General features: G+C 33.7%; 1 protein-coding gene across 3 annotated transcripts in view; it reads right to left on the minus strand.

Annotated features, from left to right (window-relative positions):
* The window catches only part of LOC145688281 (uncharacterized), a 92,431-nt gene that overhangs the window by 50,244 nt on the left and 23,123 nt on the right, over positions 1-19,064 (minus strand). For all 3 annotated transcript variants that reach the window (XM_081762284.1, XM_081762293.1, XM_081762279.1), the window contains 3 exons: positions 11,798-11,914; positions 4,680-4,867; positions 2,555-2,719 (listed from right to left, as the gene is read on the minus strand). In XM_081762284.1, coding sequence (XP_081618410.1) covers positions 2,555-2,719; positions 4,680-4,867; positions 11,798-11,914 — 470 coding nt within the window. The remainder of the gene's footprint in view (positions 1-2,554; positions 2,720-4,679; positions 4,868-11,797; positions 11,915-19,064) is intronic.

Here is a 19,064-nt window from a genome sequence, read left to right on the forward strand (position 1 = left end):
CATCAATTTGGCCACCAGACTGAACAACAGAAACTGGACTTTGCATAAAACTTGCCAAGTTTGTAATAACTGATTTACCCTTTATAAACCCGTGTTGATTAGCATCCAACTGATCACAGACAGTACTATGTAAGTAGTTGTACATTATTTTTTCAAAAGTTTTAGGGATAACATTCATTGTAGAAATAAGCCTCCCTTCACTGATATTTTCACCATTAGTTTTGGGTATGAGTGTTATGGCTACTTAATTCCAAGCTTTAGGACAAATATTTTCATTTAAGCTCCAACTAAACAAGGATGCTAACACTGGCGAAATTAATTCGGCCACTCCTTTTATAACCAAAGCAGGTATTCTATTTATACCAGATGCAGATTTGATCTTCAAAGATTTAATAGCATCCCTTACATTTTTAAATGTAATTAGAGGTCACGTCCTCTCACAGAAGGTTTCCGATAATGACAAATAATTATTCGTGTTATTAGTAGTTGGAAATGTCTGATAAATTGATGTTAAGTACTCAACAAATAAGTTTGCCAACAACCTACAATCAGTAATCAAGGAATTATTTTTAACAATTCCAGGTGAAACGTTGTTATTACCCTTCAATATATATATCTCGAAAATTTCTCAGGATTACTATTTAACTGATTTTCTATTTTGCTGTGATAAATAGATTTGTTGTCTTTTAGTTAAATCTTACAGGCTTTACGGTAATTGACAAATAACGAGTGGTCTTCATAATTAGATGTAATTTTGTACCTTTCATGAACTAAATTCTTAGCTTTTAATAAGGAAATAGATTTTTTGAATACCAATAAGGATATTTTGATGTTGTTTAAATCGATTTCCGAATACTATTTACCATAGCAGATACTGATGCAATTACATTTTAAAGATGCAAAACCGCTTCAGTCATATGTGTTTTAAGAAAATTATTACGCAAGTCAGTATTAATTAGTTGTTGATGTAATGTATAATAATCACCTTAAGCAAATTGAAACTGTTCGGGAAACATATTCACTTTGCAACCCTTAGGTAAAAACACAGTAGTTTCAATCGGGTGATGAATAGAATCAGGATGCACTATATAGTGATGAGTCTTTCTTGACACTGAGGTAGCGTTGGTGATAACAAGATCAAGAGTGGAGCAGAAGGTTCAATATACAAGTTAGAGTTATCAAAAAAAAAAAAAAAAAAAATTATAACTGAAACTTTAGTTTTGAGTATAATGTATTCCTGGAAATTGTTCATTATTTACCCAATCAATTTTAGAATTTAAGTCTCTAAATATCAGTATATCATTCTCCTGAAGATTCAACCTGCTGGAAATGTGATACAGGTAATTTTCAAAGATCACAGTGGGAAAGATTGGGTGAAAATAAACAGACAATACCAAAAAATTCTTCACTGAATTACATTTTAATTCAATTCACACACATTCATTGTAAGTCCAAGATCAGGCCTGCGAATCAGCATAAAGGCTTTTCTTGTTGCTATCAGAATTCCACCACCTCTTTGATATGACTCTTCGTCATACAATCTGTCGGATCAAAAACAGATATATGTATCTAGAAAATAATCATAGATTTTATGAATGTCGGACAATCAGGTTTCTGTTGCCGCCATTATATCATGTTCGCAGCCAGAAACTGAATAGAAATAACTACTCTTAATTCTTATTCTACGAATTGACACAAAATTTTAAGGTTGAGATTCATTATGCCTAATAAAAGAATTACGATTATTAATAACTTCACCATGATTTCGCAATTCACCAAAGGTCCAATAAGAATACCTCTGGGCCACACTTTACGATCGTTAATTCGCGAGAGATCTGATCCGTTCACCCCTACATGGAATGAAGAATAAGAATTAATCTTTACCCTGGTGCTCCACTTCACCTACAATAAGTTCCTTAACAATTTCTTCAACTTCTTCACTAATTAGTAACTAACGGGTTGAATCTCGTCACAAGCAGTGCTTTTTTTTATTTAGACACCGGATTTGAATTATCTGAGCTACAGGCAACATCGAGTTTCCTTGGTTCTCTTTGAGTACTTGAGTTCCGGAAATTATTAATTTTCCGAACTTGAAATAGCTTGTTATTTCTGGATATTGCATGGGACCAAAATGAAGATGTTAATTTAGAGGGCAGTGTTTCGTCTTTTTCAGTTTCACTATTACCAGTTAAATTTGGGAAATGATCTTGGTTATTGATATTAGAAATGAGTATAAAATTTAGTTCCGAGTCTTGGGTTTGTTGAAAGTTTATTTGGGTATGCACTTGTTCACCAATTAACAAATCTCTTAACAAAGTTTTCTTTCTTTAAATTTATAATTTCATTTTTAAGCTCAGAGAGTTCATGCAGATGTTCATTTTTTATTTTGTTTACACTGAACTCAAGTAATTTTGATATCATTTCAATGTTAATGTAATAACAACAATAATATACAATTATTGTATGAAATTAAAAATAAGAAATCAGACTAATATATATTTATTATGAAAAATACTTTTTTAAAACTATCTTCTAATATTACAATGAACCATACCTGAATTTTTATTGATGTATTAGACATATTTTTTACAATTGGTTCTAGTTCCTCCGATAAATGATTAGAAAACTGTTCAAGAATTGACATATGCTTCTTTGAATCAAAAAGGAATTTTATTGCCGTTGAGCAAAGAATTTGAGAGATTTTCATCCGATTCGGTTCCTGTATATACATATGTATAATGTAATAACATTATAACAAATTTCACAATAAGCAATAATTATACGAACTATATACATATACTTGAAATATTTTTATTGTTGTCTACTTGTCAAATTTCTAGAGTTTTACAGCTTTTGATAGTTTCTGATAGTTTATATAGTTATTTTTTGTTGAAAAGCATTAAATAGGAATGTCTCTAAGTAACAAAGAAGAAAAGCATTCTTAAAAAAAAAATAAAAAAAAACGAGGATAGAAGAAAATAATTATACTGAACAAACATTTTGTATACACTAAATGTTACTTTGTGGGTTGTGTGGCAATTTGAAATCGAAACTGATTTTTTTCAACATATGGTGCAGCTGTGTAACTGAGGTGTGGTGCAAACAAAAGAGGAATGATGTTTCATGAGTAACTGATACCAAGTGCATTGATCTAGACTGAGAGTTACATGTTTGGCGTGGTAAGTGTAGACAGGTGTTGCTAAGCTGGGTCGTGAGTTCAACATGGAACAAAGAGCGAATATCAAGTTTTGTGCGCGTCTGGGTAAGACTGCTACAGGAACTTATCAAAATGTTCCAACAACTATATGGGACAACTTGTTTATCTTGTGCGCGTGAACCGGTATTTGCGTGGCATAGGCGTTTCAGGGAGGGCTGGGAATCAATTGAAGACGACGAACATCGGGGTGCAGCAAAGACAGTGAAAACTCAGGAATTTGTGGAGAAAGTGAGGACATTCATCACAGAAGACTTAAATGCTACGCTACTAATTCTTGCTGAAGAGTTGCCCGTGAATACAGAAATCGTGTGGCAAAAGCGTTAATTAGTGAATATAATTGGTTGCTGTTTAGAGAAATTACGAATGGTATTGGCTCAGCACATTCATCAAGGATGAGGATTATGATTGGGAGCTCTTTAGGAAAGAGCGGGAGCTAATAAAGGAACTCTGGTCTAAAAAACCAAAAAACAAAAAACAAAAACAAAAAAAAAACAACAACAACAACAAAACAGCAACAACAGCTATAGGATTCGATCTCCTATTGGACAGATGAAATTCTTGCAGGGTTCACGCAATGTACTTTTAAAAATGTCAGTGACAATTGAATTAGAATTCCTCCTTCTAAACTTGCTTGTGCAATTTAAATCCCCAGAAAATAGTTCCGATAGTTTGCAATTTGCCGGAGCTCCATAGATAAATTTCAATCAGTTTCAGAAACTTCGGAAGATGCACTTTTTTAATCATGGCTACATATTTTCTGACTGTTGCATGACTACTTATTAAAGAAATTACCAGGAAATAGGCAGATTTTATATTTTCCTCTAGAAAATGGAAAAGAGGAGCTTGCGCACGTATTTTAAAAATAGGCACCAACTATCGAAATAGGTATTTTTAAACACAATCGTAAATGTTATTTAAATCTCTCAAAACGGGATTTTGGAAACGAAAACGCACAATTTACAGGCGGGAATAGAATAAGCATTAAAGGCAAAATTCGTTGTTTAGGAATTATATATAAACTGATTCGATTACGTTTATTACATGATTAGGTAGCAGAATAATTTACTAACTCTAGATTACTGTAATATAATATAATTTGACTATAATTAATTGCATCTCTAAATCATGCATCTTGATACGGATACGTTAACTAGAGTTCATACATCTATATATGCGGCATTATTATTGTTTTCAAGAAAGAAACTGGCAACTATGAAAGTAACTAGTCTTTGAAATACAATACATACGAGTTATCTAATTACTAATTAGTATTCTTGGTTTTGATGCATGAAATTTTGCATTAAATTGTAATCCACATTTCATATAGACTTGATGCTCAAAAGAGACGTTATATTCCAAACAAACAAACTAAACAAATACAATACTTATATATTAAGAATTCATTAATTATAACTAACGATTGAAATTAACTGAAAAATTGAAAACAAAAGCAAATACAAACATTTATCCTTGAGATTGTAAGATTTGTCATCACTTGAAGGTTACTGAGATGTTCTAAAATGTTTACGTTTTCGGATTTAGATATGTTGTTGTCTGCTTCAATAGTTGCCTTCAAATTAGAAAATTTGTTGCCCAATCTGCGAAGTGCAAATTCAGTATTACTCAGAGCCATACTCACTGCATTAAGACCTGCAAACAAGCACAACATAAACGTTAAAGTAATCATTTTTGCTTATTAACCTTTTATTTCGATAATGTGCAAGAAACTGGACTATACACAGTTTTTCTCACGGAATTAGACTATTTCATTTTATTTCAAGATTTTGATCGAATTTAGTAATGTATGTAACTTACTAACAAGCTAGTGCGTGAATATACAGTAGTGTAAGTAAAAACTGAAAAAAATCTCAAAATATAAAAATAAAACAATCCAAAAGGTAGATAAAACTTGATTCTTTGACTACAGGGGAAAAGGACGTGACATTGGCTCCAGTAGTTAAATAGGCGTCGAAATAATCGTCCCACAAAATAAAGAAAATATGTAGAAAGGTAAGCACAACACGTAATTACAGTTTTATTTTCCAGATTTAAGATTTTTTTCAGATCAAATTGATCATGTTTTAATAGATATAAAAGGGCAGTCTAGCAAAATTTATGTTCGATCTTTCAGAGGAGCTGACTGTGACACTGGTCACTACCTGGTATCAGCGATAACAAGAGAGAGATTATAGGTAAATAACAAAATATTCAACATCAAAAAATGGAGAGATTTATTTAAAGAAATTAGAGGAGAGCCAGGTGAGAGGGTAATACCAGATTGAAGTATCGAATATATTCTCAGTTTTAAAAGGTTTGGAGCGCACTACTGTTGAAGATACTCTGATTGAATTCATTAAAACTTCAGTAAAAGAAAAAATTGGAGCACACGGAAATACACAGTAACAAACCATGGTTCGACCAGAAATGTACTAAACAAACTAGTAGAGAAGAGAAATCAAGCAAAACTGCTTTGGCTACAAAATTTGAACAATATAACCATGTAAAAGTTTGCTGACATCAGGCGGAAAACTTCTAAAGCTTTTAGAAGAAATGCGATTTTATGAAAGCTAAAATTATTCATCTTGAAGATAATAGTAGAAACCAAAACATTCAGGCCCATATGTAATATATCAACGAATTTAAGAAAGGCTATCGACCTCGCGTTTATGTATTAAAGAAAGCCGACGAAACCATTCTTACTGATACGAATAGCATTTTGAATAGATAGAAAGATTTCTTTGACAATTTACTTAACGGGCAGCCGAAAACTAATGTTCATCGAAAAGGTGAAATACACACAGCAGAACCATATATTTCGGAGCCTAACCAAACAGAAGTAGAAATAATTATAAAGAAATTAAAGAAACAAAAATCTCCGGGTGTAGATGAAATTCCGGCTGAGTTAATTTTAGCTGGATGGGGGTAAATTGTTGAACAAGATACACAAGCTCATTCCCCTTATCTGAAACAAGAGTTGCCACAAGATTGGAGACAATCAATCATTGTTTCAATCCACAAGAAAAACAACAAAACTGATTGTAATAATTAGCGAGACATTTCTCTTCTGTCAACATCCTATAAAATCCTATCAAACATTCTATTAGCAAGATTGACCCCATACGCAGATGAAATTATTGGAGATTACCGGTGCAGATTTAGGCGAAATTGATCAACTATCGACCAGATATTTACCATTCGACAAATACTTGAACAGAAATGGGAATACAATACCCCGGCACATCAATTATTTTATTGATTTTAGAAAGGTCTACGATTCGGTTAGGAGGTAAACATTGTACAACATTCTTACAGAATTTGGTATACCGAAAGAAAGATTTCTACTGGAAGGTAGATTAATTAAGATATGTTTAAATGAATCCCAAAGAAAAGTTCGAGTAGGAAAATTGATCACACCGAGAATACCTAGGTAGTCTGAAAGAAGGAGATATGTTGTCACCATTATTATTCAACTTTGTTCTGGAATACGCTATAAGGAAAATCAAAGATAGCAACCAGGGCTGAATCTGGTATTCATCAGGCTTGGCGTAAGTTAATAATGTAAGTGATTGGGATGATATGAACAGTGGCGTATTTTGTGCGTACAGAATATAAAGTTATTATAATATAAATTAAATTATATTGATAATTTGATACTTTAGTATCTTCTTTCAATGATACAAGTTTCTAAGAACTGTATGCATTTAGAAATGCGCAGTCTGTCTCGCTACTTAAGAGGTCTTCGATATGACAATGCAGGAGGAAACCACTCTCTAGCTACTACAGCAAGAATCGTATCAGCGCATCCCTCTTCGCTCCATCTCCCTTCACAGCATACGAATGGACTGCTAGGTAACACTAGTTTCCTCTAGAGAAATCGGTTTCTTGGGCATGAGCGAACAGTAAAGGGGACTTATACGAGTAATGACGGTACATTTTGGGGGTCTCTGGGAATTGTGTCCGACATCTTGAATCTCGTTCCATATCAGTTTGCGTCAACACAACAAAAATTTTGCTATTACAGTATTTTACGATAGTTATGGCATATATGTTATAAATACTTGTTTCATTATTTGCGTTTCGCTGCGAAGGCTCTTATAGACTGAGGCTCCTTCGTTGCTAATAGCCTATTTCAGCGTTCTTTATTACTCCGATTGGTTCCATTTACTTTGGTTAGTAGGGTTACTACCTATCGAATGCAAAATGTAGGGATACTTCATGCAACAAATGAAGGTAGAGATGTACGATCGTTTTTCCGTAATACTAATAAGATAATATGTCGTGCTAGTGAAGAGAAAATTATAATTTATTTGATAAAAGGAAAATGTGTTGTAAGTTTTTCTTATTTTGAAGACTGTATAATAACGTGGAAACTGAACTCAAAATAATAATAATAATAATAATAATAATAATAATAATAATAATAATAATAATAATAATAATAATAATAATAATAATAATAATAATAATAATAATAATGTTACATTTTCTTTGAAACACTGTCAGGCTTAGCTGTTTTCTCACAGCATCTTCCAAAAGGTCAGAAAAGTTAAACACACACACACACACACACACACACACACACACACACACACATATATATATATATATATATATATATATATATATATATATATATATATATATATATTCTTCCAAAAGGAATTTGGACACTGAACCACGTCCATCAAAGGCGCGTATGCTAGCGACTACATCAATAGGAAGAGCATAGGTGTAACTAAAGGTGAACTAGGCCCCCTAGCAATTACTAATTACTCCAAAGAAGGTGAGCTCATAATAATAATAATAATAATAATAATAATAATAATAATAATAATAATAATAATAATAATAATAATAATAATAATATGTTATAAAGGTTAGTGTTAGCCCAAGCCAACCAGTATACGCCACTGGATATGAGAACATTATTAAATGCTTGCAGCGCCATGAATTTAGAAGCAAGTACAGAGAAAACTAAATACATGGAAATTCGCTGGGATCGTAATACTGCAAATTATGGATGCGTCAGAATATTACATAATACGTTCGACAAAATGGATACTTTCAGATATCTAGGATCAATATTAACAGACCAAACTATATTCACGAAGAAATTAAATGTCAACTGAAAGCAGGGAATTTGTGTTATTATTCAGTTTAAAATCTTTTGTGGTTGCGATTCGGTCGAGGAATTTGAAGCTTAAAATATATATAAAATATATATACGTTGTGGTATATGGTTGCGAAACATGTTCGTTTATTCTGAGGGAAGTACGCAGACAAAGTATTTGAGAATAAAATCCTGAGACTAATATTCGGACCCAAGAGGAACGGGAATGGGGAATTGCGGAAATTTCATAATGAAGAACTGCATAATTTATAGCATTTACCAAATATTGTTAGGATCAAGTCTAGGAGGCTTAAGTGGGCAGGTTATGTAGCTAGAATGGAAGAAAATAGGAACGCTTTCAAAGTTTTAACTGAAAATCCAATCGGAAAAACGACCATTAGGAAAACCCAGTCGCAGATGGGAGGACAATATTAAGATGGATCTCGCAGAAATTTAATAAAAGTTGAAACTGGATCCAGTTGGCTAAGGACTGCTTCTGTGAACGCGGCATCGAACCCCAGGGTTCTATAGACCATAGAGTTAGTTTTCTACTATACACTTGGTTTTCAATTGAAGTTTACAATGTATGCATGAATCTTATTTGTCAGTAGAAACTTGCTATGTCTTCTTTTATTTTTCAGCTATCATGTTAATTTTGATAGCCACCGACGGGACATTAATACTTAAGGTCTTACGGGGATTAGAATGACTATGGGGACTACATATTATGCAAAGCCTCCACGTAGTCAAATGTATCGTTATTTATTTAGAAAAAGAAGAAAAATCTCTGCATGCGTCTCAGTTGGTATTCCTGTACCGTTTCAACAAATTCTTTTATCCTCTTTGATGGGAAAGGTACGAGATTACCAAGTAAGCGGATTCAGAGTTATGTTTTTTTCCCTTAAATATTAAAAATGCGTCAATTTCTCTCACTAAGTAAGTAATCTAGTTATTGAATTGATGTGTGATTAGTAGATTGATTGTCATCACTATTTCTGAATTTCTAGATTGAAGTTCGCCATATCTTCATTAAATAATTTCATTAACTATCTCATAATTCTGATGAACGAAATGATATTTTAGCAAAAAAGGAACGAATTCAGAAACAAATGCCTTGCCATTATTGATGAAATACAGACGAAGATAATAATGGTCTAAAAAATCGATCTGAGCGTGAAATGAAGTGTATTGATTTCTCACTCTTAACCTCTCTCATGGTTAAATTGTTACGTTCTCGCCTTTGATTCCAATCACAAAATTTCCCGTGGTTCCCATTCAACCTTAAATTTCAAGTTCACTTATTGTATAACATCGTTACTAAAAAGGTACCGTAAGACGGGGTTACATTGCACATCAGGGATTACTTTGCACAAAATATGAAAAGAATTACACAGTCCTCTGTCAGTAAAACCATGAACTGTAAAGAGGAAGTTTCAACTGCCACCGTAAGATAGAACATCTAACTGTATTTTGGCTATATTATTGGTGGTTAACTTCAGTTCTAATTACTGGGAGGGTTTGTTGTTGTAGAGGTGTGAAAAGCAGTCAGTGTAAAGGCCGATAAAATTTGAAAGATATCACCTACAAGAATTTCCGTCAAAGTTAAGTCAGTTTCGTAGAATACTTCTGTGTATAATGGGACTTAGAAACAATAGTTGAAATTGAAGTGTGAAAGTCATAAAAAAGTAAAACTGGGAGAAGGCGGTTTCGGCCTATAGTCGGGGTTACTTTGCACCGGTCCAAAGTAATCAATTAGATAGGAAGTGTTTACTGCTGGTACCTTCTGCCTTCTAATTTTAGGTAAATTTCCTATTTAGGTAGATGCCTGAATGGATTTCATGTTGGAAAAGAAATTATGAGCAGTGGCGGATCCAGAAAATTAGTTTAAGACGGGCTTCATTCGGAAAAGCTTAGTTTTTTTTTTTTTTTTTTTTTTTTTTTTAAGAAAACGCTAGACTTTTGGAGGACTTGAAGCTTATAAGCATAGGAATGACTAACATTAGATTTAAAAAGAAAAAAAGAAATCATGCAATTTGGATGGGATTCAGCCTGAAAGTTCCGAACCCCGTAGTTATTACACTGATTATGTTTGGGATGATATTCTTGGCTATAAAGAGCAACCAAGACAAACCAGTTCAAGGGGATTTTTTTTTTTTAATTCCTGAGTTGGCACTTTTGTGGGGCATATGCTAAACTATTAGAATATGGTTCCTGTGCCGGTGCCAGAAAATACGTAATTTTCTTTACAAATATTGATAATTCATACTAAGTACTGTTACTAGTGCTATCATTCTAATATTAATATTTATCGACTATATACAGTTTTGTGTAGGAAGTGAAATGTATAAATACTGAAGAGAAAACATTGCACAGAAATATTATGTTCGTATGTTTAACATACATTTTTTGTATGTTGTGCAAAGTATCCCCACCTATGGGATTACTTTGCACCGAAGTTTATATTTCAATAACTATGGTCATACTGAATGTTTACTAATGCATTTGCATAAATGTTTTCCTTATATATCTAGCTATTATATGTTTAAAATACAGCGTTCTAAATAATTACATTTGTAAGTTACATGCGATTTCCTTTAAAATTCTTAATTCTGGTGCAAAGTAACACCGTCTTACGGTATGTAAACTCCAAATAACATGTACCCTATTGTGACCAAGGAGATAATTCATGGGATTCAGATTCAATTTCTTCTCGTGTGCTTGCTTCTGATACAGATCTGAGTACTGATTTCGATCCCACTTTAAGCAATTGCTATCATTTCATATAGCCTCAGTACTGGGAAGAAATGCTAAATATTAATCAGTCAATTAGCAAATTCAAATAAACGAATATTTTGGCGTTAAAATGAATCTTTAAAGCTCCAACAACTACTCTCTCCACGTTAACAGTTAACAGCTTGCTGTAAAAATGCACCGACATTTTCTTATTCTGTTTGTAGATATTCTTAGACTTTCTTATTTTTCTTATACATGTTAATGTTGCTTAGCGGTATATGGTTAAAGATTACTCGTTCCTACAACATATATGTATAAACGTATGAATACTATTTCAACCAATGTCAAAAATATATTTGGACACGAAATTGGATACTCATCAAACATCTAATATATTAAATGCAAGATAATAATTTAACTTTATAAAACTGCAACAGTGCTACATATAAATATAAATACCATAACTACATATATTGTATTTTTAACTGTACCGGTGAAAACTAATGAAATATAATCATATTCAGATACTCATATTCTAATACAAAGTAAGTCATAATAGTTTTACTTTTAAAAAAAGGGGAAAATATACACTGGTCATTATACAGACATCGAAGATAAATGCAAAAAGGCTTAAATCAGCCAGTGATAAGGGTGACTGAGATTGTTTGATCCACACCTGAAGGAAGGACATCGTCAGTAGTCGAAAGGAAAGAAAAAGAAAAAAGAACTACATGTACCAGAATGTTTTACTGTCTTCCTTATTAAATCTGATTCTTGCTGTATTTCGGACCACAACTGATTAGAAGACTCATTCACTTCATTTGCTATAATATTGATGCTGTGAATCGGAAGAACTGAAATAAAATAAAGACACATAATAATATAATATAATAAGATTTTTCAATGATATTCCTTCTGGGTTTTAGTGAAATATCTATTCATTTTCTATAATAAATATTTCATAAGGAAAGCATCTATACAACGTCACTGTTTTACGAGTTTGTTATTACTTTCCATTGGGTTAGCAAATAACAGAATTAACTAAAATTGCTTTCGTGAAGAAGTATAATTTATTTATGGTACAACATCTAAAATTTCAAAGTTCATATTTGAACATAATTTTCTTAAGCTGGATAATAATTATTCGCCGGTAGTATCTCCATGTTACAGCGGTAAAGGAGCTTGCGTGCTGTAACGATCCTGAGAGTTATTTCCGGATAAGGATCTCCCAAGTCGGATAAGTCTTCAGAGTAGGAGTAAGATTAAGAGAGATATTATGATAGAGGGCAGCAAGTCTACCATTACCACCTTGAGATCAAGTATGATTAACATCGGCAGGGTTCATGGCTGGAAAGAGGCAGGCAGGGGCAGAAAGTCCTGTAGAGTAGGGTCGGATAGTATCGGACAGAACAGATTATTCTGAAATTAATATAATTAGAGCCTGCTGGCAGGCAAGAAGTGAACACCTATTACGTTTGTCGAAGTCTGGCAGTTGTTTGTTTGAGGCGTGTAAAGCAAGTAAATAGAAGCGAGCGTGACTGCATTTACTGAACGCTCTTTGTGTGTATTCAAGAAATTATCGGAAACATGAGTGTAAAACAGGTAAGAGCAGAGAGAGTATTGTACACATTACATAAAACGCACATTATGTGGGAAAAAATGAAATGAAATCTTTGAGTTTTACGTCCCACGGTTATGCCGGTTAGGCTAAAGAAGACGGTGATGATGAGTAATGAATGAAATGGTGGAATGAAGAAAGTGGGAGGAAACGGAAGAACCCCGAGAAAACCCACGCATACGGTGTTTGTCCACCACAAAGTTCACTTGGCGGGGGCTGGGATCGAACCCGGGACCCCAAGCACCAGAGGTGAACGCTCTACCACTGAGCCACCGCGGCCCCCGCACATTATGTGGGAGTAAGTTCATATATTAACTTTTTGTTCAAAACTAATATTTTCAACACAATTCATGAATAACTGCAAACGTGTAAAACGGATAGTATCGAACACTTTATTGGCGTGTAGTATCGGACAAAAGGAAAGTCATTAAATACATAAAAAATAAGCTGTTCTTCATTCCCCAGATTGTGTTGTCGTTATAATAGAAGTACCTCTTACAGGCACGAGAAATGTCAAAAGAAGGAAAGTGAAAAAAGGGGGTATGAGGGGAAAATGGGAGGAAGCAAATAAGAAAGCCGCTGTGGTCACCTGCGTTGTACAAACACATCATAACCAAAGTATTTTCCTTTCCAACACCATCCAAGAACTCGATGAAGCGATGAAAGAGATGTGTTGTGCAGAGTAAGATATTGACATCTAGACATTATAAACGTCAACGTCCGTCTTGCAACTACAAAGACTCGAAACATGGAAAACGGCAGATCCAAGTCTATTTTAGATAAACAAGTCAATGTAAATAAGCAACGAACTAACCGAAACGGATCCCAGGAAGAACCACAGGGACTAGTTCAAGACGACGAAGATACGCGTTGTATAATTTGTGGGGAGTCATTTCAAGAAGAATGGATACAATGTTATCGTTGCAGTGGATGTGCTCTTGAAAACTGTACAAATCTAGAGCGTTGTCCAGAGTTTTACGTATGCGACAACTGTGAATCAATGACTCAGAAACGCATAGCTCTATGTTTTACGATCTTAACCGTAGTAAGTATACTGCCCGATACTGCACGACAAAAGTTTAGAAATACTTCAATTTTGCCTATTTTCGTTTTCCTTACTTGGCTGTACAAATGAACGTTTTCCATATGGAAATTGCATGTGTTGCTAGAATAAAGTTTGCACTTGATATTCAACTACTTGTTTTCAGTTTCTACTCCAAAGCCTATGAAATATATTGTGAAACACTCTTAAGTGTCCGATATTACCCGACCCTAATCTATGGCTACTGCACTGCGAGGTGTAAGGAAACTGGAACCCAACACCTTCACAATTCCAAAGAAAAAATATGTAAATGAATATTAAGGGATATTTGTCTAGGGAATGCGATACTACTGTTACACAGAGGGTCGTCCCCAGCAGGGGATGAATAGCAAGAAGGGCCTCCTCGGTCGTCATCAAAGGAAACCTCTGTGGGATAGGAACTTAAAATGAGCGATCGATGCTGCAATGCGGAAAACTAGAGAACCTGAAGAAATAAATGCAAGGAATGAAGATACATATACTAGGCATAAGCGAAGTTTGGTGGCCTGATGGTGGGATCTGTAGATTGGAGACTTCAAATTGATCTATTCAGAAGCTATAAGCGGAACGGCAGGAGTTGGCTTTCTCATGAACAAGCAAATGGGACACGAAGTAATACGAAGTTGGAAATTTAACTAAACAATGACTGGTAAAGATAAGAACAGAACCAAGAAACATGACCATAATACAACTATAAATGCCCTCAATAACCTACGCAGACAATAAAGTAGAAGAAACATACAAGCAACTAAAAGAAGTAATACTGAAGTTCCGAGACAAGGACAACCTGATCATCATGGAAAACTGGAATGCGGTAGTCGGTAAAAGGGAAAGAACACATTGTAGGAAAATTTGGATTAGGAAAAAAAGTGCTAGAAGCACACAGTTAATAGAATCCTGCAAAAGCCATAACCTTACCGTAACAAACACACTCTTCAAGCAACAATATAGAAGAAAATATGCATGGTTCAAACCAGGATATACCAAATAGACTACATATTGATCTGACAAGCATTCATAAATCACGTGAAGTACAGCAAGAGCTTCCCTGGAGCAGAAGTAGATTCGTACCATAATTTAGTGTTAATGGAGAGTGGCCTGGGTTTAAAGAAGAAATGAATATCAAGGTCACGTAGAAGATGGAACGTAAACAAATTAAGAAGAAACATTAGCAAGAAGCAACGGACAAAGAAGAATTTCAAGAAGCAACGAACAAAAATGCAACAAACATTTTAGACATGACACCGAATCAAAATGGGAAGAAATGAGGAAAGGAATCAAAAAAGCAGTTGACGAAAATATAGGAAAAGAACCTAAAGTATAGTATAAACCTTGAACAACCGACGAAATACTAGAAACTGATGGTGAAGAGAAGATAGTACAAAATCATAAGGAACGGAAAGGAATATAAGAAGTGGAGAAATAGTATTAACAGGGAAGTAAAGAAAGCAAGTGAAAGCTGGATAAACAAACTGGGTAAAGATGTTGAGAAAAGCATGGTAAAGGGTAATACTGAAATGGCGTACAGAGAGGCAAGGAAACAATTCAACGAGAAGAACAAACGATCAGACACTATATTGGAAAAGACGAGAGAACATTAATAGAAGAAGACCAGATAACACGAAGATGGAAGGGATATATGGAAGAGTTATATAGAGAGAACAGACTGAACGAAATAGCGACGGAGAGAAATGAGAAACTAGACGATGATGAATTAGGCCCATTAATTTTAAAATGTGAAGTCGACAACGCACTGCAAAAAATGAAAAATGAGTAAGCTCCAGTAGTGGACGAAATGCTGTCGGAAGTACTCAAAAAGGTTATTGGAAGAGAAAGAAAAGGTTATTTCATTTTATTAACGGAATGTATTGGCCTGAAAAAGTGGAAGAGACTTCGAGAAAAGTGTCATGATCTCTATATCAAAGAAGAATTGGGCAAAAAAAAAAAAAAAAAAATGTGAAGAACATCGAACACTTGCTGCCACACGTGTCAAAGATATTGCGTAGAATTGTCGCACAAAGATTGGAGAAAAAACAGAAGAAAGACTATCGGAGGATCAGTTTAAGTTTTGAAGGAAAAGAGAAACAAGAGAAGCAATACTGAACATACGTCTGATTATCGAGCAACTCTTCTGGATAAATAAGTAGGTGATTATTGTTTCCATAGATATTGAGAAAGCATTTGATAATGAGGATTGGTTAACAGGTTTAGGGCACTGAAGAATTTGAAGGTGTACTATAAGGACAGAGGAATAATATATCAACTGTACAAGAACCATAGATATTGAGAAAGCATTTGATAATGAGGATTGGTTAACAGGTTGAAGATACTGAAGAATTTGAAGGTGGACTATAAGGACAGAGGAATAATATATCAACTGTACAAGGACCAAAGAGCTCTCATAAGAGGAGAACAGAAAAAAACGAGGATAAGCAAAGGAGTACGGCAAAGATATGGACTGTCTCCACTACTATTCAATATCTATAGAGGGTGTTTCAAAACAACACCGACAACGTTTGGGAGGTAATTCCTGACACCAAGATAAGGCGAAAAGTATAGAACAACTTGGGTGCACAAATGATTCTTTTCGGAGTTACATTCTGCCGAAAACATGAAAAAATGAAGTTTAAACATCCATAGCTTCATAATTTAAATACTATGGGATCTACCCTAGTTGGGTCAATACTTTATTTAGGAACTAGTATGTGCACTATCCAAACACCCATGTTTCATAATCCTGCGGCACTTCCGCAACAATTTTTATAGAGATAGTTGGTGAGTGCTTCATATTATACGCCCGTGCCAAGCTGCGTCTATAAAAATTGTTGCATGAGTACCTTAGGATTCTGAAACATGTATTTTTGGATACCGCACATAATAGTTCCTAAGTTTAGTCTTGACTCGACTACGGTACGTATCATAGTTTTGGAGCATAGATCTTTAAACTTCATTTTTTCATGTTTTCAGCATCCTATAACTCCGAGAGGAGACATTTGTGCACCCAGGTTGGTCTACATTTTTTAAATCTTATCTTGGTGTCAGGAATCACCTCTCACATGTTCTCTGTATTATTTTGAAACACTCTGTACAAAAGAAGCTGTGAAAGAATTCTTGAGTATCAACGAAAAAGCCATACAAATTAACGACCAGATTTTTAGGTTTGCGAGAGACATAACACTAGTAGCGGAAAACGAAGAGAATCTGCATGAAGAACTCCGTAATCTGAATGAACTTCTGAAATAAAAATGCAAAATGAATATAAAAAGACGGAAATTGAAGCGTTCGAAATGAGGTGCTGGCGAAGATTGCTGGTCATTTCGTGGATGGCAGAGGGGGGAAAATGAAGATGTGGCAAAGAAAGCTAACGAAGAACGAGAAATCATGCAAGAATAAAGAAAAAAAGAAACAACATAATTGGTCTCCTTATTTGACACTCAGAATAGATGAACATATTGTTGGAGGGAAAAACTGAAGGAAGACCGGGAAAAGGAAGACCAAGAAAGGAACACTTTGATGCGATGAAAGAAGAAGACGTATCAATCTGTCAAACTGCTCTGTGAAAGGCGGAAAAAGTATTAAATATTATTAATATTGCCCATCAACCTATGGTTGAGATAATAATAATAATAATAATAATAATAATATTAAAATATATAGTAATAATATAGAAGAAGAAAAAAGAAGAAATTGATACCATTTCCTCATTTTTTTGAGTCTTCCAAAAACCTATCACTGATTAAGGATTTGTATTATTCTAATTTGGAAGAAACATAGTTAATATTCTTTTGTCGAAAATCTAATCTACAAAATTTTCCTCCAAGTTTTGTACCAAGCATTTAATTATTATTTATTTCCATTAGCGTATTGGAAGAAACTGTTTAGAAATTTTCATAAATATTTTCCTTATAGCCTCCTTGTCCAATATATACAAAAGATTATATATTGGACATTATCGATTAAAATCGTCCTGACTCATTATCGATTTTAAGAACTTTTTTTAATTTATTTTGTAAACTTCTACTGAATATTTTATAACCAAATTTCTTGATTTTCCTGATCGTCAGCAATCACGTTAACTCTTGTAATATTGAGTAAAAGATACATTCTTACAGAATTAGTAGTTTTTTTTTTTTAACCAATATTCTACTTTTTTCATCATCCAATTGCTACCGAATTTTCGGTAATCGAGCTGTCATCTTCTTCTGAATCTCTTAACTAGAAGTAGATTAAGGGTTTGGAAGTTATAACTAAATAACGAATGCAAAGATCTACGATATATATATATATATAAAACAAACTTTAAGTTAATAATCCACTTTACATTTCAGTTGTTTTCTTTTTTTCTCTTCGTCCACGAAACATAAATGTACTATTACCAGATCTTTAGTTTTCAATTGGTTAAAAAAAGGACTTTTTTGGGATGGAGATTTTTCCCATTAAAAGACTACTTTTGGGGAAAAAACGAAAGTGTTTTTTTCTGTGATTTTCTTATTCAAGTATGAACTATTTCTTGTAATGGATTCTACAATTTTAAAAAGAACTCTAGAACATTCAGCACTAGTGTATCCTATGTTCAGCTCGGAGCTGGCTATCTTGATTGGTTTTCAAACTGACGCTACATTGGCGATTCTAAGTTATGCAACTCAACATACCACAGGTGTCGTTTCGGTTGCCTAAACACTTTACCAAGAGCGTGAAAGTTATACATCTTATATGTGTTTTACGGGTTTCCTATATTCAATCTTTAATTTTCCTGTCACGTATACATGCTGGAATTTTGTTTTGAGATCATTTCCTTCTAATATTGTATTATTTATAAGACAAAATAAAAATCTAATCCACATTATTTGTTTTTTATTGTTGTATTAGAGTAAGCTAAACATTTATGTATGTTAATTAGGTGCAATTGCCTCTGAATTTACTTTGGTCATGAATGCTTTTGTTTTCCTTTAAATATCTGGATAATTAATCAGATGAGGTAGAAACCCCCTATTATATGGATTAACAAATGGTTAACTAAGCACCTTCTCCAATATCTTAATACCTTCAAATTCAAGTATATGATGAAAATAGAAGATTCTTGTGAGTTCAAACTGAAATTATCTTCTTGGTGAATACATACAACGTCAAACTAGCATCTATAGGTATAGTTTGCATGTACAATTCGATACCCATAATTAATTATTTCATACGTACATGGATGGCTTAGATAGAATAAAATATCTGGTTTAGAATACATGAAACAACCGAATAAGTACCACGTACCAGGTTTGTTTACAAAAAGATTTTGGGTAATTTTCTAGTT

This window comes from Thermobia domestica, chromosome 1, assembly GCF_964235325.1.
Source record: "Thermobia domestica chromosome 1, izTheDome1.hap1.1, whole genome shotgun sequence".
NCBI lineage: Eukaryota > Metazoa > Arthropoda > Insecta > Zygentoma > Lepismatidae > Thermobia > Thermobia domestica.